Source organism: Colossoma macropomum, unplaced genomic scaffold (assembly GCF_904425465.1).
Source record: "Colossoma macropomum unplaced genomic scaffold, Colossoma_macropomum, whole genome shotgun sequence".
NCBI classification, from domain to species: domain Eukaryota; kingdom Metazoa; phylum Chordata; class Actinopteri; order Characiformes; family Serrasalmidae; genus Colossoma; species Colossoma macropomum.
Genome location: NW_023494799.1, coordinates 35,696,018 through 35,723,331, shown reverse-complemented (window position 1 = coordinate 35,723,331; position 27,314 = coordinate 35,696,018). Strand labels below are relative to the sequence as shown.

Genomic DNA, 27,314 nt, shown 5'->3' with positions numbered 1-27,314 from the left:
AGAGGTAAGATCTCAGTTTCACACAGCAGCAGATCACGCATAAAGCTCATACGGCAAACTGCTAAACAGGATTAGGATACCTTCTTGGAGGTCTTTATGTTTCTATCTCCACCCGACTGAGGCAATTCCATGTCCCTTTGATGGTTAAAAATGGATGTGCTGCTGCTACTACTTAACTGAAACCACAAATTAAAAGGCCATTCAATGTGTAAACAATTTCCCCTCCTAAAATCACAGCTGAACTTAGCTTGCATGTAATAATAATGTGACTTCCAAAAGCAGCTGACGTCAGTACGGTTACATCATGTGTTAAAGGAGTGAATGCACATTCACTCTGTCATGAACAAATAATAGTTAACATAGTTTCACACTGTAATTATGCGGCCAAATATAGCTGCACTTCACTTATGGGACACTCACCACATTCGACCCATTCACTGAGTCTTTCTGCATCTCGTTTTCACAAAGCTGAACCTCAGGCTGCTGAGATGTACGAGTCTTGTTTAAGTTAAAAGGACAGAAACGGGCAAAAGGGCATCAGAGAGTCAGAAAGTGAAAAGATACTAGATTTGTGTTTGCTGAATGAAATAAAATGCTGGCAAAGCAAGAAAACAGTAGTTTTTAGCCAACAGAAAGCAGCAGGCACTAGCTGACTAATTCAATTAAAACATACCTTTATCATACCAAAGACAAAAAAATAACAGTTACATTAGACAGTAAACAAAGATAACATCGCACCCATTAATAGACTTTTCCTGAGCCACTACCTTAGCCAGTGAGCTCTGAATAGGACTCTTATTATGTAAAATATAGCCATAAAATTAAACAAAGCAGCAAGACTTCTCTGTAGACTCATTCCATGCTTCTCAGACGTGTTTTAATGAATGAGACGAAGTTTTATTCTCTTGTATGAAGCAGATTTTGGTGACATTTGGGTTATTCACTTGAATTAAATTCAATAGCTGGATGGAAACCTGGCTACTAAGGGTTAATGTCGCTGTTTAAATATTCTCATTAATTGTATTTCAGCCATTTAGTAGAAAAATATCCAAACTATCACTTTAACCAATAACCTTTGATAACACTTTACTGTGGGGCAGTGCTCATAACAGTACATGACACCTACTGAAGCACAACTGACAACTGCCTTAAAACTACATAAACATTACTACAAAGGTTTAGTCTTAGGAGCGTCATTTATAATAAAGGCTGCTTTTGTCGAGGTTAGTGACATTTTTGGTTTGAATAAAATAGCAAGTTATAACAACTGACTTTGCAGCTTAATGTCAGAGAAATATATCGCTGTTGTCGAAAGAAAACCTCGTATCTTCATGTTTGATGTTTTTCAGTTTTTGACATAATTTGAAAATACCTGTTACCCTTTACATTGTGTGTGAATTTCATGAAGAATGGACCAAAAGAAACAACCTAAATAACTGGAAAAAAGTCTGGTTCCATTGACTTACATTAAAAGCATGTTTTTTCCTTCTCCTGTAAAGTTACAATTTTGGAGATACGAGGTTTTCTTCTGACAACAGCGATATACAGTGTATGTGAGACAAAAATCAGCCTATAAAAAACAAGTGGAATCAGTGTTTCTAAATGTTTATATAGGCCTATGTCATGAAAGGCTTAAGTTGGTGTCATATAGCCTTACGGACACCTCCGTACAGTAAAGTGTTACCTAACTTTCTAACTAGTAATTTTTAATTAATAATTATTCATTATTCAACCTTGCACACACTGAAAAAGATGATGAGTTAAGATATAATCAGTGGCTTGGAATCTGCTGGATCGGCAGAGGGGGTGAGGAGGGGAGAGAAGGGTTAGGAGACGGACTACTAGGGCATTCTGGGAGTAAGTATGGTGGGCTTAAGATAGTGCTGGAATGAGGGGGCGTACGGCAGAATGATAAGTCTGTCCAAAGCAGTGGAGACAGAGAGATCAGGACAGACGGCAGTGAGCACACACAGTTTACAGAAGAATCCTCTTTTAGGCCTTAGACAAACAGGTCAAACGAGGAGATTAATGACCAGCTTATGCCTCTGACCTGTGAGCATTCTTTGACAACACCAGACAAATTACAGGCTTGTCAGTACTGTGGCTCGTATAACAATATTAGGTAGACTTTACAGATCAGATTAAGTAGGTAATTATAGGGTGGCAGTTCCTCGTCAGAAATAAAAGATAAGATTGAATTCATAGTTGTATATTACCCGCCCAGATTAGGGAACATTAGACATAATAATGCATGTATTATATAAATTTAACCAGGAAACAAGCTGAAATTACCCTACATTTCATAGTTTTCTACCACACTATATAAACTTTTCTTACTTGTGAAGTAGACTGTGAGACATTGTTAAGTTTGGCAGCAAGTTACTGATACTGATCAAGCATGATTATAATAGAAGGTTTGAATACCTTACGGAATAGCTTGTTGGGGAACGTCATGATTTTGTACCCCTTTGGCATCTTACTTTCTTTTTGAAGAGAAAAACAGTGCCCTATGTCTCTGCCATTCTGAAACCAATGACAGGTAATCAATTATTCTCACTATATATTTGACTATAGTGTTTTTTTCATCACATATTAAAATCTATTCAACACATTTAGGAACACTACTGCAGACGCATGGATGCGTGTGGACTTTACCTGCTGCACCAGCAGAGAGGATGAGGATGAGCGATGAGATGAAGGGAAAGTAGAAGAAGTGCATGGTGGGAGAGGGTGTGGTGAGGTTAATTTAGAGTTGGAATGAAGGGTGAAGTTTGGAGCAGAGGGATCGGTCTGTGTGCAGGAGATGTACAGACATGAGATTGAATAGAGAAGAGGAAGGAGTCAGACATCATGTCAAATCAGAGAGATGAATTCCAAATGTACGCCTCTTGTTAACGAACCGTACTTTAACGACCTGGGTAGATCTAAGTTATCTTTTCTTCTAATTCTTTTAATCTTTTAATTTATTGCTGTCAGTCAGATATATAACCAGTTCATCCCTGGCCCTGGGTGGACATTTCTGCCTCTGTCTGGAACTTTCCATCCTGATTCTTTCTGGAACATTTTGGTCTTTTCTGGGAGCTGTCTTCTGAACTCTCCTGCTTCCACCCAAATCACCTGTTTGAGTTGTGATCTCATTCTTGTTTCTGTACACACACAGTAGTGAGCAAAGGTCAGAGGCCATGCTTCATGTCTAAAATTTCCAATCAGTACAAGTTTTTTTATTTTTCAGAATCACAAAAAGCAGAAAAATATATATTTAACTGAAAATTACAAAGCAGCCTCCACAAATTAAATAAAATTTATTTTCAGTATTTATTGTATCCTTGAAAGTAAGCAGACTTACTTTCAGTTTTTTTAAATTAATCTGCAAAGATATTTTTCCAAAGTTCAGTCTTAGGAGTTGATTGCATTTCCTGTTTCTTACAATCCAAGTAACCCCAAACACATTCAGTAATGCAGAGGTCTGGACTTTGGGGTGGTCATTCCATTGGCCTGAAAAATTTCTTCTTTTTTGTCTACTTTTCTTTTTTGTCTTTTCTCAGTAACAGCGTCTTGACAGCTGCACATACTTTCAGACCCATAGCATCAAGTTCGCTTCTCACAGTGGAAGGATGTATGGAAACACTTGCACAGCCAAGACTGGAGCTTGATTTTCTTGTTTATATCAACAATAAAAGCTTTATCTGACGGTGACAGTTTCGGTGGTCTACCAGGTCTAGGACCAAACGTTAGGAGTCTCATTTTCTTTATTTATTTTACTTTGACTTTCCCCCTTACACAAGAGGAATATCTCATAGCTAAACTTGTACTTATTGTCCACTTTGACTGGATATTATACATACAAAGGATCTCTGACCTTTGGAAAACAATCACACAACGACTTTTGTTGTGTTAGTGTGTCTTTGCAAAATCTTACATGGCTGTTTCCTTGTTCCATTACATTCAACCCTCAAGCTAACGACAGCTAACAGACGGCTGTGCTGACTAGCATCGCGTTTGAGTGATGGGGGGAGAAGGGGGGCCATCCTACCCACCCAGAGAGCGAGGCCAATTGTGCTCTCTTGGTCTCCCTGCCACAGATGCCTGTAGCATCACCAGGGATCGAGCCCACGATCTCCTGATGATAGGGGCCAACGATTAGACGGTTGCACCACTCGGGAGCCTTTAACAGAGAATTCTAAGCTTTGAGATAGTAACCATGTATATTACTGAATGGCTTTAAAACTCTTTTACCTTTACCTGTTTCTTCTCAGTTTCTTTCTGAAGAGCAGAAATTTACATGCTGAGTTCACAGCTTTCACATGATGAGACCAAACCTTTAAGTTAACCCCTTGAACCATGGGCTTGGTATTCAGATAATAACCTTACTATACTGTACTAACTACTGTATATCATTCTGTAACTAATATGTTAGGCAGTTATGAGGATGAGGAACCTAAGTGTACGCACTGAAGTGGACCTTTGGTGCTCAAGTGATTAATTATCAGCGTTTCCTATTACACTAATCACTAGGGGTGCGGGAAAAATCGATTCTTAGATGCATCGCGATGCGGACGTGAACGATTCTGAATCGATTCACAAATGTCAAAAATCGATTTTCTAAATATTTAATTTATAATGTAATGTTGACGGAACGCAAAAGGCGGAACTTGGAAGTGCGGAAGTGCAGCGTCCGGACAGTCTGTGGCGGCACATAACAAAAACACAACTGGGTGAGCGAGAAATCCGACTGGCTCCCTCTGCATTAAAGCCAGGTTAGGTCAGGAGTCACAACACAAATGATAATATGAGCCATTTTGTCCTTTCAACAAATTCAAACCACCTTGGGAGCCGCAACATTTAATGTCCAGTATGTGTCAGTATGTGCTGAAGTCCTAGTATAGACTAAACAATATAAACGAAAACGCAGATTTACTCCGCTCTGCTTTAAGCTTTAATAGCCGCTTTCCTCCCATCTCCGCCAGAAAACCTTTCCTCAGAAGTTGATCAGTTAAATGTCTCTCAACGTTCGACTGTTTTACGAGGCTGAAGTCGCTTCTTGTTCGAATTTACCCGTTCCACCTTAAATTCTGACTGAGGCGCCGAATGTAAATGCAGCACCATTTAAGGTGGAACGGGAGAATTCAAAAGAGAAGCGACTTCATCTTCGCCACTTTTTAGTGTTTGACAGTCTCTCGTTGCAGATTTAACGTACCAGGAAACCAACTGCGCTGCTTATAAATGCGAATAACGCATCGCTGCTACGTGACCTGCAGTTCTCAGTCGTTGCGAAACAGGGCTTTCGCGCTATGTTGTACACGTCCCGTCTCAAAGATACTTGACTGACACAGCGACCCCCGCCCCCTCCGTCTCTACAACGAGACCAAAACCGAAGTTATAAAATCACTTAAGAAAACGGGTAGAATAGCTGTAACATGTGCTGCGTGGAGATCCATCACCACTGGATCTTATTTCACCATAACTGCGCATTTTATCGCATTTTAAGCAGCTTCTCGTGCTCCAAACAAGAGCACTGAATGAGAGCCTTCTAGTTCACTTGCCACATCACTTCCATTTGATTTATTAATAATAAATATTGGAAATAAATTCATTATGGATCATTACAGATACTTTGCTTTAAAAGTACTGAGTCACTTAGTCACTTTAAAATGTATACTGTCTCTATATTCAGCATATATTTTGTGTATATTTAATATATTTCAGTTGGTTTTTCTTGTATTTTTATTTTTACTTATTTACTTTCTGTAGAGTGATTAGCTGAGCCTCACCACAAGCATTTCAATGCATAAATGTCCTGACATGTTGTGCAAATGACAAATAAATTGAAACGTGAACTCGAAACTTGAGCTCACACAGTGAGAAAATATAAATGCTATATAGAAAAAAAAGATGCATCGAGATGCATCGATAATTGTTTTATAATCGCATCGCAGCCCTCTGAATCGTAATCGAATCGAATCGTGAGGTGCCTAGAGATTTCCACCCCTACTAATCACGCAACTGAAGCCGGTATATAACAGATTTGTCAAAACTCTGATAGGGCACTCACCGTATGTGGTTTATACACAGACTGTAACTCCATTTCACAGAGCTGCATGTCTAGCTGTTGAGCTTCACATTTTGGCCTCTTGTTTACATTGCATGATTAGAAAGCAGTAGGGAACAGCAGGAAATAAAAGGGAAGGCACATTAATAAGGGAAGAGTATAAAGTTCGTGGTTGAAATAGATGTGGATGGAAGCATGTGTCTATTACCTGATGCAGAAGCAGAGATGGTGAGGATGAGAGAGGAGGGGAAGCAGAGGAAGTGACCGTGCTTTGTGGTGAAGATAATGTAGAAGTGGAATGAGAAGAGGAACTGGTCTGTGCAGAGGCAGACGCAGACAGAAGAGGAAATTAGTGTTAAGCTAAAAGCAGAGAAATGGGATGACACTGCTAAAACAGGTTTTAAAAACTGGGGTATTTGATTTCCCTTTCATTAATATACAAAAACCAACAGTCAGAAAACATCAATGGGGCAAAAAGCACCAATGCTTGCAATACTACCACTCTCAGTTCTTCAATAAGGCCTGCAACCAAGCAAAACAGCACAAATATATAAGCAATGTCAGCCCATGTCCAAGACACAGTATCACTTGGTATGCTTCACTATCAGACAGAAAAAATAAAGGCTCGGCCTTTCTGGGGTTCGTCAGCTTATCATTAACAGTGTCCGTACTGAATTGAATAACAATGTTGCCTGACTGAACATACAAAGCAGAACAAAGAGAACAACCACAGGTTTCATGGTGGTCAAAAAGGATAAGGAATATTTAGGCCATATCATAATTTCTTTATGCCTGTATTCATTCTTTTCCTTTTCTGACCTAAAGTAAATTAATGCACATACACTGGACGTGTACAAACAGCACTTCTTCAAATTCATTCAGTTGTGCACAAGTAAAATATATGACATTAAAATAATTGTTTACTCCCAATGACAAAAACGCTATTTTCCCAGGATAACAGAATTATTTTCTTGAGATCGCAAGAAAGCCATTACTATTTTAAGATCTTGTAAAAGCAATAAAGGATTTTCCTTATGGGTAAATTTTTAGCTTCAAAAATAGGGATAGCAGTTTTTTAATAAACACTGATAAAATGTATCGATCATCTCAATAATCTAAAATGAGCAGAAATCTGTGTATATCAGTTATTTCTGTGCTCTGTGTTACACAAATGTACAGTCTGCTTTCAGCTCTTTAGCATAATATCACATCAGGGCTGATGCTGTCGTCTTTACAGCCCCTCTGCACACTTTATACACTGCATATTGTACCCATAGACTTGACTGGGTGAAACATAACAGAATCAGCACTCCATTGGGAGAAAATGTGTGATTCTATGGGCCATTTAGCCAATGGTTGTTCCTGTCCATTTTAGTAGTCCTTTTATAGGTCAGCAGGGTTTAATGTGAAGTTGTATTGGTCAGAAGAGTTGGTGGTGCAGTAGGGAGCTGACAACGAAATTTGTGTTTGTTGGTTCTGAGAGTGAAAAGCTGTGAAATTTACATTCATGGCCATACACTGCAGCAAAAGGAAAAAAACATCAGTCTCATGCTGTCACGCATCCCTCCGGCTCACGAACTCCATCTCCCAGAACCCTCTGGCAGATCACATGACCGATGACTCTTCTCATGCTCCTGAATACTAATCTTGTACACCTTTTCTGTCATGTGTCTAGTTAGCTTTAGTATATAGCCCGGGCTTTTAGACTAGTTACTTTGCGAGGTAATGCTTCTTCTAGTGAGACCTACTGAGCTCTTCTGATTGCCTTCTTGTTACTGTTTTGTCTGCCTGAAATTTTTCGACTTTGTCTGCTTGTCTCTGCCCCTTTGGATTTGGTTGCCTGATTGTTATGGTGTTTCTTTTCTGCCTTTGGACTTTTTTGGATTTGACCTCTGCCTGTTTTACGACCACGAGTTTGGCCTAAGCCCTTGACAATAAAACCTCCCCTTTTGATTTTTATCGCAAGCGTCTGATTCGTCTGGTTGCGTCACACATGCATCCATGTTTAAGCATGATGACCTCATAAATCTCAGGAAAACATTCTGGTTTTTGTGAGATCTTAATCAAGTTGTTATCTTGAGAAAACAAAGTGTTGTTTCCTTGCAAAATGAAAACAATTATTCTTCTGAAAACAATGTTTTGTTGTAGTAATGACATAAATTACTTGAGATCTCGAGGAAAGAAATAAAAATTTATCTATTATCATGTGAAAATGGAGTAAAAATGATCTCATATCTGTGATAAATTCTCTTTTTAGAACTTTTGTAATATTTGAATCAAATAGTTTTTTAATACTGTACAAAGAAAACCACTTGTATGTCTGGTGCTAAATGCATATTAAGTTAGAATTCTAGCCATAATTCTATATTTTTAAATATGGTAGCATCAAGGAGGCACTGAAGTGAACACACACTGAGTCAGTCACTCAGTTTCACTCTGGGGCTTTTTCACATTGTTCAATACGGCTGTTTCTGATAAGGGTTGTTTATAAGGGTTAGAATGGTGTACAAAGGTTGTGTAGTTTGCAAATAAGGAAAAGCGTACTATAGTAGGTAGGTCATTTATTTACTTGAATTCAAATGCACAGGTGTATCCATAAATGGCATACTTCACAATGAAGTGCATCTGTACTGCTGTAAGAATATAACAACCTATTCCTGCACTGAGAACCTTTGTCCGATTCAGCTAGGGACACACCTGGACTGATGGCTTTTCCTGGTCTGTGTAATAAAACAGTAGAATGTAAAAAAGGCAGAGGCAGAGGCAGTGGAACCTGTACTTCTTTTCTTAAAAACACCCATCCCACAACCAAAAGGGCCTCTGAGAGTTCGGACAAGAGGTCTTTACAGCACCCAGCTTGCTGGGAGAATTTTACCTACTTCTCCAGACTTTTCTCTCTGGGCCCAATAAACCACGTAATGGAACAAGCGGAGCACAGTTACTTTAATGACTTCTTTTAAAAATAACTAATGCCTAATGTGTTTTTACTAGGCGTAATGCTGTCAAAATGGGCAGGCAAGCTATGACATGTATGGGCATTTCTTTAGTTAGCCCACTAAAATCAGGTGACTAATAAAAATAGTGAACATCAAGTCATTAGATGACCCATATTCAGAGGTAGATTATTAATAGGGCGAAGGGAGAGGAGGGGTGAAGAGGAAGAATGACTTAATGTTTGTGTTACGGTATCTGTAAAGGCTGTAGGTGCACGTAATGATGGACAATGACCTGAGAGGTGATGGGAAAAAAGGGAGTGGAGAGTCCAACACAACAACAGACAGATTTACTGCATCTGGGCATGTAGGTCATGTTAAAACCATACAGGCATCCAGTATCATAACTAATAACTTGAGAAGTTGTCTTAAGCAGTCAGTAATGCCAGTAAAATAAAACAAAGGCATGACAAAAGCTTTAGTGATTCAAAGTCAAACCATGCAGAGTGATTCAGTGAACAGGCCATGCTAAACAATATTATATAGTCACCTGAGGCAGTGAGGTGCTGTCACCAGAGAACAGCGAGCTCAAGTGGACTGCTTTCTCCTTTATGCTCTTTTTATGGAATTCTCTAGTGTTTTGAGTCTGGGTTTTCCTCTACAGCAGGCCGGAGGAGGAGAAAGACAGAGCAGCGGAGGGACGAAGAAGAAAACAAGGACTGAATGTACAACGAATATGGCCGAACCCTTATCCGTGAATTCCAAAACTTTCAGACTTTTCAACTTTCACTTTTAAAGTTAGAGATCTGCAGCAGTGTTTCCCCTAGAAAATGTTTATTAGAGGGTGCCTTTGATGTGTGTGGGGCCTGTTGTACTACCAAGGTGCTTGCAGCAAGCAGCAAATAATAGATTTGAAGCTTAAAACTGTGCTTCATGTGTTTTGCTGTTGCAGTGTTTCTTTCTATGTTCTGAACAAAATGAAAAGAATTTTGATAAGAATTAGTGCTAGTGACTGAATTCAATATCACTATATTTTCAAAAATATCACAGTATTATGGTATCAGACAACATTAATAGAGTTAATGAACGTTTTCTAAATGAATGTCTGACATACTAACATAGTTTGCTTATGCTGTGTTCTCCACTGAAAAATTATACCAAATGGAACCTTACGCTATATTCTCATCAGATACATGATACACAGATACATAGCAGTTATGTATTTGTTATTTACTGGTGTGCAACATACAGCATTCAATAACGGTATACTAATATAGACGATATGTTGCCCAGTACTAGACGGATTAGTAGGTGTGTGCTTGAGGTTTTTGGGCAGCCCATCCAGGTAGGGGAAACACTGAACTGACAGAGAAAGAATTGAACAGAAAGTCCACAGGGATAGAGGAAGGAAAAGGAGGGGAGAAAGAGAGGAAAGGGGAGGTGATCACCTGGCTGATCTTTTCCTCCACTTTCTGCAGACGCTGGAGCATTGCTGTCATGGCCAGTATGGCAGAGTGACAGGAGGCACTGTGGCTTGCCTCTGCTGCTTCTGCGGGACTCTCTAAAGGAGGCTGTGTGTGTGACCGCATGCGTGTACCAATGAGTTGCTTTTGTGATGGTGCTAGAACCTTAGAAGTCTCTCTGTGTGACCGTGTGTGTGGGTGAGTGGGCTCTGTGCGTGACTGAGTGTGTGTGTGAGTGGGCTCTGTGCGTGACCGGGTGTGACTGGGCCGGATGGGCTTCAGGGAAACACACAGAGGACTGGAGAAGGGCATAGTGAGCAGAGCAGCTGGACACTCCTCTCCATGTCTCACGCAGGCTGCTGCCTGGAACTGCAAACACATGTCATGTGAGCAGTGCTGGTGAGACTGAGAGCTGCTCAACTGAGTGATTTACACTGCAGTCTCCTGTATCATCTCACAAGAAATTCCAGTGCATCATGGTGACTGCTGCATTGGGAGGTATGTGCACTTAAAAAAGTAATGCACTAAAGGGCTCATATCATGAGATTTTCATCACTTTTTGTAAAATAAGAGTTCAACGTAGTATACAAACAGTATCAGAGTTTCAAAACATTTCAGCCCTAGTCCATACATGTATTCAAACTAAACTGCAACTGACTGTTTTGAATTCAGTGGTTTTGTGACATTACAAAAACCAATACATTTACATATAGCCGTCTATCCGGCATATAGCAGTTTAGTCCCGCCCATTCACATTGAAGCTATAAGGAGTGTTTCAGCACAGATGAGGCACAATACAGGGCAGCCAGTCAGAACAGGGTTTGTTCACATATTTCAGTCCTAAAGACACAAAAACTATTTACTTCCAAGTAATAAAGAGAAGTTGGAAACTGTAACACATAAAATCAATTATGACTGTGTTAAGCACATAAACACACACGTTATACGTTCGGGGTTGAAAAACATAAAATAGAATATAGGGCCCTTTGAATTTGTTTGATTCAAATGTGTACATGTAAACAAAATATGCTGCAACAACAAACTGTGGTAATTTTACTTACTTTTGGCAATTTTGTAGAAAATAAATTCTATTCATGTGGAAAGATGTACACATTTGAATCAAGTAAAATAGTGCATCACTTACAGTGTGTGTGAGGTTCTGTGCATGTGTGAGGAAATGTACACTGACTATTTTGGAGCTATACCTGTTTTTTAGGGAGTGGTGGTGGTGGGGTTTTCTTCTTGGGTTTGTTGAAGGGTGGAGTCTCTGTCATATCGAGTGATGGAGGCCTTGGAGGCCTCACAACATTCGAGTCAGACTGAGATGATTAAGCCAGCAGCAGTTTCAGAGAAAGAAAGCCAATAGGGTTAACAGAACAGCAGGAAAAAAGGAGAATTACTGGAAATAAGTCACTGGAGAAGGGAGTAAGGTATCACAGTTCAGTTGAGCTATAACAAAGACAAAATGATTTTCCAGGACGAGTGCTGGAAACCATCACTTAAGAGCACAGCTATTCTGAAAATGCGCAATGGTTCAGAGGTTTCACAAGTGCTAGTAAGCCTAGTGGATCTTTACCTGCCTACGCAGAGTGCAGCTTGGGGTGCTCTCTTCAAACTTTGCCAGTAGTTGAGAGGCCATGAACTTGACCTTGTTCTCCTTCAGCTCCTGACCTTCGGATGCTAAAGATGAGCTTCGGCTGGAGATGTTTGTTACCTGGCAAAGACAATCAAACAACAATAAACTGTATTATATATACACAGATTAGGGGGTTCCGGTTACGTCACCAGCCTAATGGCAGCCTAAGAAAGAGTCTCTCGACTAAAAGTGTAAGAAACGCCACAGAACTTCGAACTTACTACCAAGAAGTGGTCAGAATTACTGGTGTGGCAAAATAACGACCCAACGACCCAACAACCAGACAAACGTAACGACGAATCTGACTCAGAAAACCTGACTCGGAAACAGCAGAAGCAGTGAATCTGGAGTTGATTCTAAGAGAAATACAGGACTTTCGACAAGACTGTAAGAGTCAGCTCGAAGCCATTAAAGGAGAGACAGCGAAAGTTAACTCGAGGATGGATGACGTTGAAGCGCAAATTGTACAGAACGAAGAAAGAATACAAGGCACGGAAGAGGTTCTGGCTGAGATGCTAAAACTTCAGATACAGCTTCAAGGTAGCCTAATGGACCAGGAGAGTCGTTCAAGGCATGAGAACGTGAGGATATATGGGGTTCCAGAAGGGGGTCTGAGGGGGATGGAGACTCCATGATCACTTTTGTTGAAAACCTGCTTAAAGAGAATCTAGAAATACCGCCCACCACGGACATTCACATAGAGCGAGCGCACCGTGCCTTGGGCCCGCAACCCCCTGCTGAAATGGTGTGCCTATGATAGTAAGTTTCCCCTTAATAAAGAAGACAAAGGCTTTAAAGTATGGGTAGGGAAGAGTCTTATAAAACACATTACCTATTTACATAAAGGAGTATTTCAGTCATTTCAGTCTTTAAAAGAAAAATATGGACTGGAACAGAAAATTTTTATAGAGATCTTCAAGTGCGATGTTACTTCAAAGAATCTTTTAAATATGTAGATCCTCAAGCTGTGGAGACAGGACTCCTCAAAATTATTTGGTCAACTATTAGATTAGGTACTTGCCCTAAAATTATCTCTCTGATTTGTAAAGAACTCCTTCTTTGTGAGAAAGATAATACATTTTATGTTAAAGAAATGTGGGAGAAGGAGGGGAAAATATCACTGTCAGAGCAAAATTGGGAACAAATACGTCAGCTTCAGTGGGCAACAACAAGTTCCTTAGCCTGGAGAGTATTTTGTTGTAAAAATGTCCTTTGATTCTTTATTACACCTGTGCAGAAAGGACAGGTTCAGGAACCAACTGCTGAAGAATGTGTAATTCAGACAACGCAAATCATTTCCATGTCTTTTGGGAATGTACGGTTCTTTCTGGGTATTGGAAAGCTATCCATCAGGCTCTCTGTACTATATTTCAGATGAATATATTTCTTTCCGCTTGATATGGCCCACTGATATATATTTTATGCCCTGAATGTATTTATAAGACACTGCACACTTCATTTAATGAATTATATTATTTATGGCGGGGCGGCACGGTGGCGCAGTGGGTAGCGCTGTCGCCTCACAGCAAGAATGGCCTGGGTTTGATTCCCGGCTGGGTGACCAGGGTCGTTTCTGTGTGGAGTTTGCATGTTCTCCCCGTGTCTGTGTGGGTTTCCTCCGGGTACTCCGGTTTCCTCCCACAGTCCAAAAACATGCAGTCAGGCTGATTGGACGTGCTAAATTGCCCCTAGGTGTGAGTGTGTGTGTGGATGTATATGTCTGTTTGTCTGCCCTGCGATGGATTGGCGACCTGTCCAGGGTGTATCCTGCCTTCTGCCCGATGACAGCTGGGATAGGCTCCGGCACCCCACCGCGACCCAGAAGGATAAGCGGTTTATGGATGGATATTATTTATGGCCGTTATAAAACAAAAAACTAGTTAAACATACTGTGCTACACAGCGTTTTTCAGAAGGTTTAGGCTTGAAGCAATCACTAAAAAATGAGTGTCTGTTGAGCCCCCTCAACTGTTCGACTGGTATGACATTGTTCATGAAATTTATATTATGGAAAAACTAATTTATTCCTTAAGAATTCAGACTGGCAAATTCTGTCAGATTTGGTCTAACTGGCTAGTATATATATAAGACCCTGGCGACCAGAACTTACGTAGGTTTTTTATGACCTACCTTTTTATTTCCTCTCCTCTCAGTTAAAGAATACGCTTCCCCTTTTGTAATGTAAATAGTTTTTAAGGAGCTTTAATTTAAAGGGAAAGTCAGAAATTTTCATGTTTTAGTTGGTAAAACCCTTTTCCTTTTTTTTCTTTTCTTTTTTTTCCCTTTCTTTCTTTTTTCTCTTCCTCTACAATGATTATTGATATGGACGGTATTATCAAAATATGTTTATCATAAGAAAAGCAAAGATTACAAAAAGAGGATTATGTGTATGTATGTAAGTATTTATGTGTATATATGTGTACATAGGTATATACAAGCATACAAGCATTTAAAGTAAAGCAGTTGAATAGGATCATAATGGAACTATCCTTAGATAGGCATAATTGTGATGCTAACTGATGTACTGTTACAATTGTTTGATATAATGTGAACTTTGTATTTTCTTCTGTTTTTTTTTTAAAAATAAAAAGAGAATTACAAAAAAAAACACAAATTAGTCACATCTCCATGAAACAGAGGGTGCAAGGACAATAGTTGTGCACCCTAAAAAGTTTTCATGATGTGTGCTTGTCTTCTAATTGAAATATAGTCTTTCTGCTGGTTAAGGTAGGCTCTGAGTTGAGACTTTCTCTAGCTTAGACTCTGTTAGTTAAAAGGCCTTCTTGTAGAACCTAGTGCTTAATTGTAACTACTAGCTTCAGGTGTAGTTTCGGGTTAGCTAAAGGCGTGAATTGTAGGGGCCGGACTATCAGTCACAAGGCTGATAAATTGAGGAGGTGTTCCCCGGAAGAATCAGTGTGCTTGTCTTCTAATTGAAATATAGTCTTCCAGTAACCCAACCACCTGCCCACTGGATCCCATTCCATCCGCATTGTTCCAGTCAATCTCCAAGGATCTACTGCCCTTCATCACTTTTCTCATTAACAAGTCCTTGTCATCAGGTGAAGTACCATCAACTTTGAAGACTGCAAGAGTACTTCCCATCCTGAAGAAGCCCACGCTTGACAGCTCTGATGTCAACAACTACAGACCGGTATCACTCCTTTCTTTCCTTTCAAAGATTCTTGAACGTGCAGTCTATAATCAACTGTCTCTCTTTCTCACGCAGAACCAGCTCCAGGACCCCAACCAGTCTGGCTTCAAACCAGCGCACTCAACAGAAACTGCTCTTATAGCAGTGACAGAGAAGCTCCAGTCAGCAAGATCAGCCAGTATGTCATCTGTCCTGATTCTTCTTGACCTCTCAACAGCTTTTGACACGGTCAACCACACAATCCTTCTGGACGTCCTCACCAACCTTGGAATCACTGGCTCTGCGTGGAAGTGGTTCAAGTCCTATCTGGAGGATCGCTCTTATCAGGTAACATGGAGAGGGTCCACATCCTCTCCATGCAGGCTCTCCACTGGTGATGCAGGCTCTCCCACAAGGCTCGGTGCTAGGTCCTCTTCTCTTTTCTCTTTACACTAGCTCTCTTGGCAATGTAATATCATCTCATGGCTTCTCTTATCACTGTTATGCTGATGACACTCAACTAATGCTTTCTTTCTCACCCTCTGACACACAGGTTTCCAGTCGGATCTCGGCATGTCTGTCTGACATCTCTTCATGAATGGCAGCTCACCACCTGAAGCTCAATCCTAGCAAGACTGAGCTACTATTCATCCCTGCAACTACAGGTCCTCATCATGATCTTGCCATCTCATTCGAGAACTCTCTGATTGTCCCATCAGCAGAGGCAAGAAGTCTTGGTGTGGTTCTGGATGGCCAGTTATCGTTCTCGACTCACATTGCAAACCTAACTCAGTCATGCAGATTTCTGCTGTTCAACATCCGGAGGATCCGACCCTTTCTCTCGAGAGAGGCCACCCAGGTGCTAGTGCAGTCTCTTGTCATCTCAAGGCTTGACTACTGCAACTCGCTCTTGGCTGGTCTTCCGATGCAGGCCATCAGGCCTCTGCAACTCATCCAGAATGCAGCAGCAAGACTCATCTTCAATCTCCCAAAGTTCAGCCACGTCACCCCACTGCTGCGCTCCCTTCACTAGCTTCCTGTAGCTGCATGCATCAGATTTAAAACCCTTACGCTTGCCTACAAAGCCAAAAATGGACCAGCCCCTCCCTACTTGATGGCAATGGTCAAATCTCGAACTGTACCACGAGCCCTTCGAGCTTCGAGTACAGCTCGGCTTGACCCGCCATCCTTCAAGGCGCGTGGAAGGCAAGCATCTAGACTGTTCTCTGTGCTGGCACCCAGGTGGTGGAACGAACTCCCACTGGCCGTCCGTACAGCAGAGTCTCTCGCTATCTTTAAATGCAGACTGAAGACACACCTGTTTATTCAGCACTTAAATGAGCACTAAATTAAGTATTGATTGTAATGTATTGTACAGCACTTATGTACTGTATTGTATTGCACTGTTCTGTGTTTAACTCTGTCCCTTTTTCACTAGGTGTCAATGACCTTCTGATTCTAGCAGTATCTGAGCTTAGGACTGGCTTTCTCTCTAACCTATTGGTAGCTAGCAAAGATACTTTCTCTGGATAGACAAAGCACTTTTTGTAAGTCGCTCTGGATAAGAGCGTCTGCTAAATGATGTAAATGTAAATGTAAATGATGTAAATGTATAAACTCACCTCTTCCAAATAACTGCATACTTTTCGTCTTCTTTTGTAAAAAGAGTCATTATCATCCACCTTTTTGTCATCCTGAGAGATAAAAAGGAAGGACAAACACTGAGAAACAGTGCTGCAACAACTTAAAAGCACTATGCATATATAAAAGAGATAGAAAGAACTGTGATTCAAGGCCAAAGCAAACTTGGACAAAATGAGTTTGAAGTGAGATAAAACTCAAGCTGATTCATGGACAGCACCCCCTACCTTTGGTATCCGTTTTCGAGGCTGTGTTAAGCTCAGTGATCTATAAACAGGTCGGGAGGGTCTTGAGGAACATTCGTCATTATTTTCATGTGTCTCTCTTCTCGAATCTGCAATAAAATATTTGGAAAATTAAAAGCAGTAGTCACAGCATTTTTTTAATCAGATTTACAGAAATCTTACATGACAAAATGGAAAGCCTATGCCAGACCCAGCACATCTGGTTTTCTCAAGAAATGCCCAGTAGAAGGTTATTTTTTCCTGGCAACTTTTACTGGAAATGCTTAAAGACACCATGTCATACGAATGTATGTAATTAGCTTTATATACCACAAGACTGGCTGCATCTAGGAAGCTGGTGTTACTGTAGAAGTATTCATGTCATATAAGCTGGTAAAGGTAGAACAGGCCTCTGATGCCATCATTCAGTAGTGTCACGCCCATATTAGGGACTCTAAGTTGGCTTTCATTTTTCAAAAATCGGTCAATGAAAATGTTCCAGAGCAAATACATTGTTCTGTGTGGATGTTTCCTCCCCATTTTGCCAGATCCTTTGAATTATGAGTTTGTTAAGGGGCTGAAATATAAATCATGCTAAAGCAAGCTAACACTGTTTCACACAGAACTGACATATAGCTTTGTCAAATGTGGTTGTTGAGTTGCTTTGGCAGTAGTACTCTATAATTTGGGTAGCTGGTGTTGTTAAATAAGAGTTAGACATTAGATTCAAATTAGAGCAGACTTACTTTTAAGCAGCATCATTTCAATGTGAAGGAGTGTTATCTTGCTCGTTGCATATATTTAGCATTATTTGTACTTTGATTGCTAAATGATCTTGTAATTCAGAGGATCCAGTGACACTTGGGGACAATTTACACAGGAGAGAATGTATGGGGTCTAGAACATTTCTGATTTCCATAGATGTGATGGTGTTTTCTGAAAAAGCCATTAGCTTAGACTGGTCTTTATGGTCATTATGCTGACAACAGAATGATGCACAACTTCACGCACAAGATCTATCAAGAATGCATCATAGGCCTTGCGATGTAGCATAGATAGCGTGCCCTCTCCATAGGAACTACATCACCTCTATCTTCAGTGGAGTAAGCGGGGCTGAGGCCGATGTACATTCCTCTCATGCCAAACTGCATGACTGATGGAACTGTTTAATAAGTTCCAGTACAGCGCAACCAAGTGACATTTATTACTGTGCCTCTGTTCAGAGACGCTTCACAAACCTCCAGCCCCCCAAGAAAGATATTCCTTAAGCAAACAATAAACAGGTCAAGGGATTGGGGTGGTGTCAGGTAGGTGTGACAGCTTGTGACAATGGCAAGACATGACAACACGTGTCTCATGTTCCACCCATTGTGAGATGAAGGTCACAGCTTTAACTGGAACCTGCTCTTCTGTACGTGTATGTAAATGATAAGAGTTTCACAGAGCACACTACACTAGAGAGCCATCACTGGTGAAAGGGTCGGGTGATATGGCAAAAATATAACATCAAGATGCATTATCATAATAAAGAGCATCACATCATATCATATGTCTCACAATATTTAGTTTTTCTGAAATTTGTGAGTGTGTTGGAACGGACAAAATGCACCATCCATTATGAACTGAAAACCTAGTTAAAAAAATGTACAGTGAATTCAACATTTGCAATAAATTAAGTTATGGAATAAGTGAAGTTTGGGGGAAAGGACCACACCTAAACCTCCTCCCTCGCTACATTCCTTTATTCTATTCTTCTCTACATTTTGCCCTATAAAATCTCTACTCTCCCTTTAGTTTCCTGTGACGAAAACTTCGCATTCCACCACCACCCCATCTTTTCCCTCTTTTCCACGACTCCTCTCTCTCTCTCGAGATTGAGAAAGCCGGGCCTCCCCTTTCCCTCAACAAGCCACCACAGAACTCCTGCCCAAACTTCTCAGAGTTCTCTCCTCTGTTCAGTGCTAAGTATTTAAGAAGTAACAGGTGGAAAAAACAAAGAATTTGTAAGACTAATTATAAAAGACAGTGATATGGTTAGCTGACATTCACTCAGCTACTTGTTACTATGCAGTTTAAGCAGTTCCTGTACACCTTCTATTGTTGTGTACAGGTTCCCTATAAATGGCCAGAATTTGTCCTTCTTACAACACATACATACATACATACATATATATATATATATATATATATATATATATATATATGATGTGCTCTTGGATGTTGTTTTTATCATAATAATGATAACATAATATTATCATGCCCAACCCTAATTAGAGATTTTGCTTACCTGAGGGTGGCAGAGGGGTTCCTCTGAAGAGCTCGTAGAATTTAGAGAGGTAGGTCACCATGCTGTTCTTGTCTTGTTCCTGTTCTGACGCCATCTCTTTGCCTGTGGTAAACGGCTTGATGCCAAACTCCTTCTCAGCCACGTCAAACGCCAGCTGGGCATTCTGAGCAGCATCTTCCTCATTCAGTGAATCATAATCTCTACAGAACAGAGAGAGAGTATTAAAGGGGAATCCCACCATTTTTAAAATTTGTGCATTATTTAAATTTTCACGTTGTAAACAAACTCATTCAGAGTGGTTTGATGTGCAGTGCTCCATTCTAGAGAAACTTCTGATTCAGAATTGTTCACAGTGGTGGTGATACGTGCCAGACGTCGGAATAGGTAAATGCCCTCACAGCAAGTTGCTGTGCCTAAAGCCTGAAACATTTTTATGGTAGTTCTCAGATTAGGTTTTGGCCTAAAACATATTGTTTACATACAATCATTGAGGAGAGGTACGTTCAGGGTGTTGTAAGACAAAATAGTCCCCTTCTTTTGGATGCTAAATAAAAAGCCTTATGGTATGGTATTGACCCCTGGTTCCTATCATCACCAGTGTAAAGAAGATCCAAGTCTGTAAATTTCTCTGCAAATTTCACGTCAAACCACTCTTAATGATTTTGTTCACATCTCAACGATGAACTATGCAGAATTTTTGAAAAACCTGTGAAACTCCCATTTATAAGATGCAGACATTCAAAAATTCTATGCAAGATTTTGGCACTATCAAAGTAGCTAAGAAACCGCTTTATCTATAACAGCTCTGGACAGGTTTTGACATATACGGCCCTTCAATAAGCGTGTGAACTCTAGCACACAGTCGCGCTGTCCAAACTGCCCTGAGCTCACTGCTATGTAAGAGAAGAAAGGCAGAATGTGAGAAAGCTGGTTTTGCAGAGGTCAAACCACTTTTCACATCTCCTGCACATGTTTGGATTTGCACAATTGCAAACTGTGCTGGAACAAGAGCTTATAAAGAGAAATGAGAGACATCCACAAAAACTGCCAACACACAGCAGGATTTATGGCCATGTCAGCATACGGACCATTTTAGGTAAATATTTGTTAAACGTTTACAGTTATATGCCACTGAAAATGTATTATGTGTCTGGTGACCATGCTGACGCACTGTAACATAAAACTACTATTTCAAAAGGAAACACTGCATTTGTCATTTTAACAGATTATTATCATCTATAAGGTCATAAATAATCATTCATTAAAGGTAACATAAAAGGGGCCTTGTGGTATATGGGGTTCCAATCTGTTTTGTAAAATGATGCCTCAGTTTTATTAATATAATCTTAAAGCATAATATATACTGCATATCACAGGGCAGTAACAGGGTCATTCTGGGGGTAAACGGAGGTATAAAAGGCAGAGATTATCTTAGCCCCTTAAACTCCAGGTTTATTATTGACTTATTACAGACTTATTATTTAGTAATCACTATAAATGATTCTGTAACTACAACGAAATTAACTTGTAAGCTACTAACTATAAATGTACACACACACACACATATATATGTAAATAATAACCAAGTTAAGACACATGTAGGTTCACTGATGGTTCTGGATAGTAAATAAAATGGCTATACTTGTTTTATAGACATTGTGACCCCTTGTTCCTATCACCACTGTAATGAAATCCGAGCTGGTAAATTTCTCTACAACAAAGCATGTGAGTGGAGAGGTGAGGCAGGCATTTCCTCTCCTTGCCCAAAGCGTTTCTGTAATCATTCCATTCCAACTCCGGGTTTTATATTTTTCGCTCCTTGCTCACACTTCCGCGAAACCCTTGTTACCCGTCTATGTCCGCTTGATATGGCCCACTGATATGTATTTTATGCCCTGAATGTATTTATAAGACACTGCACACTTCATTTAATGAATTATATAATTTATGGCCGTTATTAAACAAAAAACTAGTTAAACATTCTGTGCTACACAGCTTTTTACAGAAGGTTTAGGCTTGAAGCCCAAGCACAAGCCATAAAACTACTGAGGGTAGACAAAAACACAAGATTTTAACACGATCCTCATCATTGGTGCAACAAAGCAGATGACACACAAATTATGCGCTTTGTTGTGATCAGTGCCATGATGTGCAAGCTGTAGAGTCAGTGCCGCATCACTCATGTCACACAGAGGTAGTCAGGGTGGAAAAAGCAGCATCTGGCTCATGGGATGGAGCGATTTCGGAATGAAAGAGGACACTATCGCTCAGACTTTCTGAAAAGCCGCTTCACGCTACAAGCAAAAATCCTGTCGCTCCGCTCCCACTCTGCACTGCTCACATGCTCTGCTCTACAACGATGGAACAGTGGAATTCCCCTTTAAGGAAATGTCTATGATCAAAAGCTGTGCATTCTTACATGAGATGTGCTCTGAAGCGGTGGATGAGAGCACAGAAAGCCAGGCCACTCCTCCACGATGAGCTCAAGTCAGTCACGCTCACGCCCTTATAGCCCTCCGTCTGCTTCTGACACCAGGTCAGCAACCTGCTGGGTCTGATCTCAGACTCTGTAACACAAACCCAGACATGTCCACACACACATATACACACACACACACACACACACAAAACAAGCTGTGAAGCTGCAGATTCACCGTTAGATGATAGAAGACAGGACACTAGTGACCCAGAGCAGAGACTAAACCCTTTCCCTGTAAAGAGTCTTGAGTCGTCTCACTTATCTTTTTGCTTTATGAGCTCCTGCTGTTTAAATTTGCCACCAATATTTTATTTCATGTTATTCTTAAGACTAAAGTTTTAGTCAAATTTCAGCAAAAACCTATATAATTTCAGTAAAAAAGCTAAAACTGATGTAGGTCATGCCTATGGGCACCAGTTGGGGTTAAACAAAAAAGTATGTCCTAGTCCAATGAATTTTAAATAAATAATTTTATTTATTTTTATTAGCATACACTTTTGTAATTATACTCTGTTATACGGTATTGTGTCTATCTCTCTGCCGTTCAGTTCAAGTTCAGCTTTGGTTAGTAGCCTCCTTTCGCCAGCCTAAAAGCTATGCAACTTCACATTTTTAAAAAGCATTGTTGCTGGTTTAGCGGAAGCAGAACTAAATAAATATATGAGATGAGATATATGATATGGTTTTCCAACAGTTCCGCATGAACAAAGATTTCTGGCAGCTTTACTGTATGTACAAAGAGGCCACCAACTACGATGGGAGTCTTCAGAAAAAGCCTTCCTCCCAATGTGGCTCCACTAGTAAAAACAATCCCACACATTAGAGAACCACACCCTTAATGCTATTTTGGGAATGTTTTTGGAGTGAGAATAATCTGGGGAACAGAATGCCTTGAACATTTAATGAAGCTTGGAGATTCCCCATTTCTCTACATTCTTTTGTCGAACATGTGCCAGTTTGCATGCGACAACATCCAAACATGGAATGGGTACACAAAGTGAAGAATGATTATGCTGACCTCGTCGTGCCAGATTAACTGGGCGCCGTATAGTAGCAGCTCGCTCCAAAGAGCAGGACTTCAGTTCCCCACATATGTAGTAGTTACGGACCTGTGCAGAGCAGGTTTAAACGGTGAGAACGGGTGTAAATGGTATAATGTTTAAGCATCAACTATTAAAATAAAAGGTCATCTCACCTGGTGTGGTCTGACACAGTTGGAGTTCAGGTTTGGATAACGTGTTCCAGGATCTATGGTGTACTGATCAAAGTTCTTTGCAATGTTTTCAGGTGTAGTTTGAGGTAGCAACCGGTAAAGACTCTCCCTGAAGAAGAAAACCATGTCTCTGTGTTAGTGTGCTTACACCTACCTACGGTCCACTTTATTAGACACAACTACTTTGTTTGTATACCTTGAATGTGTATAATTAGAGGCAACAGCTCATTTGTACCTGCACAGTTTAGGTCAGCCATCCTCTAGCCTTTAATCAGTTGTCAGTTTTTGACCACATTACCACTTTTGACTGGCTGACTATTGTAAACACAGTAGTGACACTGAGGTGTTTAAAAACCTAAGCAATTCTGCAGAGTCTGACTCTTGCACAAGTGTAACACCCACTTAAATTCCACTACCATGTCAGTGTCACTGCTGTGCTGAGAAAGGTCCAATATGATGAACATATAATATCTGGTCAGTGGTGGGCCCGTGATGGTCCTATCTCATTGATGGACACGGTAAAGGCTGGATGATAAATTGTGCAGAAACAGTCAGTGAACCTATGAATCTGCTAAAACAGCCAGGTACAAGGTGGATGTGCTACTACTATGTAGGTACAATGTGGCATGCATATTTTCTGTAACTGTCCCAACCTCTCTGCCAGCACTTCCAGTGGGTTTCTGCCCTGTGACCAGCTCCTGATCATCCACACTGTGTCAAAAGCTGCCAGGAAGCCACGGGCACACCCTGTACCCATAGGCCAAAAAGGCTATGGACACAAAGAAAAATACCAAAAAGTTAGACGTCAAACTCATCAAATAATCAAAACCGATCACCTAAAAGACCAAGTGCTCATACAGCAGGTTACATGATATACATTTTTTGTGTCCAAGTCCATTATTTTCCTGTAAAATAGTTTACTAAATACGAGATATATATCAATATTTCTACAATACTTCCTTTCTGTGAATATATTTTCAAGAACTTCAATTAAAAGTCATTTTAAGTATGCCATCTAACATCTAATCAAAAAATGAAACTATTTAAAAAAGTGATTTAGTAACAAAATATTCTAAGTAGAAGAGTTTGGCATGATCTTGTGTTTGAAACCTCAAAAATCATAACATGTAAAATTATTATAAATATACATTTATATGGGTGTCTATAGACTAGTTTATACTCATTTTCAGTAGCCATTAATGTGTGGTTGTGACATCTGACATGTTCTGAATGGTACAATTGATTTAACAATTTTTTAAATCATTTTTTTAATTTAAAAATTTTAAAAGTTACCATTTTTAAATCTCTTATATATCACTGATGCCAAGTTCATCAACCCACCTCCAGCAGACTATCTCCCACCAGTGCCACCAGCAGTTGATGGCCAAACCTCTCTCTGATCAGTGCAGCGTTCTCTGAGGCATACATGCAAGTGAAGTCGAACATGGCTACATCCGGCTGGTCAAGGTGATTCATGGCATAGTCCAGTGTGGGCAGCTGGTAATGGGTGGCGTAGTCAGCAGCCTCCCGAGCGTAGCTTAGTAGGGCTTCCTGGTTCACGTTCTCACTGCTCAGCAGAGCATCTGTGTCTATGTAGTCCTGTTGCAGCCAGAACACAACACATTAACATGCTGCTGTTAGCACTTCAGGGGAAGCTGCTTTTTTAAGATCATTTTTTTAAATCTTAAGTGAAACTACAGAAGCTGTCAGAGATCACTCAAAAACAGGAACTTCTCCAGGCACCACTCTTTCCAAAAGACTACGAAAAGGAATTGTTTTGCTCGATGAAGTGCATGCATGGTGGAGACAGACTTGGTTGGACGATTTCTCTAAACTGACCACCCTTACTGAGGCAATCTGAATGACATTTCCTACTCTCTAAATTATTTTATGGATCAACACAGTCAGTGAGTCAGGGTCGGTCTAAACTGTGCATCAGTGGTTAGACCTAAATACCACTGAGTATGAGAGTGCTTATGTGTGAGTTAGCGTGAGTGAGAATAAAAACAGAAAGAGAGAGAGGGAGATCATAAGGTGGTGAAATATGTTGTCCTTGCAAATGTTTATGCCCTCTTTGCTATGTTTATAAGAGTGCATGGCCACAGCCTCTTACACTGGCAGGTTACAATAACAGTCACCATACACTATGCCACACCTTCCTTAAACCACTTCCTCTTGGCTGCTCAGCAAGCTAGAGCCACTACTCACATAAATGATGACTCCTTTATCCAGAAGGCTCTGCTTCTTAGCCGTCATGACGAAGTAGTGTGTGTTGTCTTTATAATACACGATGTTCTCTAAATCAATGCCTGCGTCAGAGACACAACCGTTAGAAGATGTATCATTCAAAGGAGAATGGACGTCTCAGCTGAAGTACTTTCAGAATAATGAATTATATGATTTATCATGTCTATCATAAATCATATTATCTGTTCTTTTGTATTATCTACAAATGTACAGCAATGATTCTGCTGGGGTGATCAGGTGTTTGAGAGAGGATTTACTAAGGAATTCAGCTGTAATAGAGGCTAGTCATAACAGGTACACAGACCTAATGTGTTTGTACCTGTGCAAAAGCCTGGCAGGAGAGGCATAAATACTTTTGGATAAATAAAAGTAAGAGAATTTAAATATGGCTCAGTTTGAAACAGAGAACATTTACATCTTTCTAAGCTCATAGTGACATGGATGGAATGGGAGATGTATGGCTTACAATTATAAAAATTAATGCTAGCAGGCAAAGGTACTGCTGGAAAACCTGTGTCATCTTATAGACATACTTTCTGCTGTTATTGTCTTTTTTTTACTCTCACCTGTTTCCTGTTTGAGGTCCTGAAAGAACTTCTGGTTGAAGATGAAGGCCACACCACTGATCTCATCCACTTTGGCCTCTGCTGTCGTGTTTCTGTTGATGAAGTTCGCTGTGATGGCGATGGCCAGTTTCCCACGGAACTCTTTCCGTCGAAACCCTGAGAGACAGGACAGAGAGAAGAGGGGTTAATACTGGGGGACATGGCAGGGAAGAAGGCACTGAGGTCAAATGCTGCTTTGGGGAGTGGGGTGGTTATAGAGAGAAAGAGTAGTAGAAAGACAGAGAGAGACAGAAAGAAAGAGACTCTATAAGCAAACAACTAAGCAACCAAAAGAAAGAGAGAAAGAGAGGGGGGAGGGAGGGGGGAGAGAGGGTCGGAGAGAGACATAGAGAGGGAGGGAGACAGGGAGTGAGAGAGATGGGGGAGAGAGAGGGAGAGGGAATGAGGAAGAGAGACCGAGAGAGAGAGAGGGAGGGAGAGAGGGCAAGAGACATAGGGCAAGAGGGAGGCAACGAGAGGAAGAGAGAGGGAGGGAGCGAGAGAGAGAGAGAAGTAGAGAGAAAGAGAGAGATAGAATGGAAGCTAGTGATGTGGCACTTTTTTCTTCCTGCCAGGCGGAGGCACACTAATCCAGGGGAAATCTGCTGCTGCGTAAATCACAGCCTGGTTATTTTAGGCTCAGGCGAGCTTGGCTTCACCACAAAGGTAAGAGTGGTTTCATGCTATGGGACCTAAAGCGACGCACTATCTAAATAGATCTATCAGAACCTTTGGGATGGAAAACGGCATATTTTCTTCACTGCCTGACTAAAGAAATAGCCACAGAACACACTGTTCAGTTCCATATCATTTCAGTATGCAGGACGTATTTAAACAGTGTGTGTTAAAGTGCGTGTCCTCATTACCTCGCAGGTCCGGGTCTGTAGATCAGTACAGCAAGGAGGACAAACAGTCTCTAGGCTCCTGTCCTGCAAAATAATGTATGAGGCTCTACAAAGTGCCTCTCAGGCCAGGCTGGCAGCTGATTACTGGCCAGAGCTGTTCCATTACTGTCGCATTAGTTCACGGAGACGTCACCTCGCCCACGCACGCACCCCATCACCATCTCCAAATGCAGTGGCGCTCCCCTCACACGAGTGCGCACCCTCAGAGGGGGGAACATATTTAACTTCTCCCAGGCGGCCTGAAACAGCCCAGTTACTGCACAGGGTGAACTGAAGAACCATGTTTTTTCCCCCCCTTAAAAGTTACTCATAATTGTGCAATGAGCTAAACGGCTCATCATTCAGAGAAGCCCAAGAATTACCTTATTTGGAATAAGCATCTGTTTGGGGATAGGTACAAAGATGACGGGTGTGGGGGGAAAGAGTCCAAAAGGCAAGCATCAACAGCTGAGTAGCGGCCAGCAAGACTCAGCCCACGGCGCTATTTAGGAACGCACACT

At 40.7% G+C, this 27,314-nt stretch overlaps 1 protein-coding gene across 20 annotated transcripts in view; it reads right to left on the bottom strand.

Annotated features, from left to right (window-relative positions):
* The window catches only part of mical2a (microtubule associated monooxygenase, calponin and LIM domain containing 2a), a 60,155-nt gene that overhangs the window by 9,825 nt on the left and 23,016 nt on the right, over positions 1–27,314 (bottom strand). For 9 of the 20 annotated variants that reach the window (XR_005008114.1, XR_005008113.1, XR_005008115.1 and 6 more), the window contains exons 6-25: positions 25,871–26,026; positions 25,266–25,366; positions 24,399–24,656; positions 23,711–23,826; positions 23,040–23,166; positions 22,863–22,953; positions 21,785–21,932; positions 19,366–19,565; positions 17,082–17,188; positions 16,836–16,907; positions 12,022–12,159; positions 11,651–11,764; positions 10,431–10,814; positions 9,533–9,640; positions 6,258–6,365; positions 6,053–6,130; positions 2,656–2,790; positions 2,425–2,523; positions 421–498; positions 81–176 (exon numbers count right to left, since the gene is read on the bottom strand). Coding sequence is in view for 17 of the 20 variants with exons in the window: in XM_036586306.1 (XP_036442199.1) it covers positions 81–176; positions 421–498; positions 2,425–2,523; positions 2,656–2,790; positions 6,053–6,130; positions 6,258–6,365; positions 9,533–9,640; positions 10,431–10,814; positions 11,651–11,764; positions 12,022–12,159; positions 16,836–16,907; positions 17,082–17,188; positions 19,366–19,565; positions 21,785–21,932; positions 22,863–22,953; positions 23,040–23,166; positions 23,711–23,826; positions 24,399–24,656; positions 25,266–25,366; positions 25,871–26,026 (2,714 nt within the window). In the remaining 3 variants the exon portion in view is untranslated. Of the gene's footprint in view, positions 1–80; positions 177–420; positions 499–2,424; positions 2,524–2,655; positions 3,147–6,052; positions 6,131–6,257; positions 6,366–9,532; positions 9,641–10,430; positions 10,815–11,650; positions 11,765–12,021; positions 12,160–16,835; positions 16,908–17,081; positions 17,189–19,365; positions 19,566–21,784; positions 21,933–22,862; positions 22,954–23,039; positions 23,167–23,710; positions 23,827–24,398; positions 24,657–25,265; positions 25,367–25,870; positions 26,027–27,314 lie in introns of those variants that run through there. The other 11 variants (XM_036586310.1, XM_036586314.1, XM_036586315.1 and 8 more) reach the window with 9 other exon arrangements.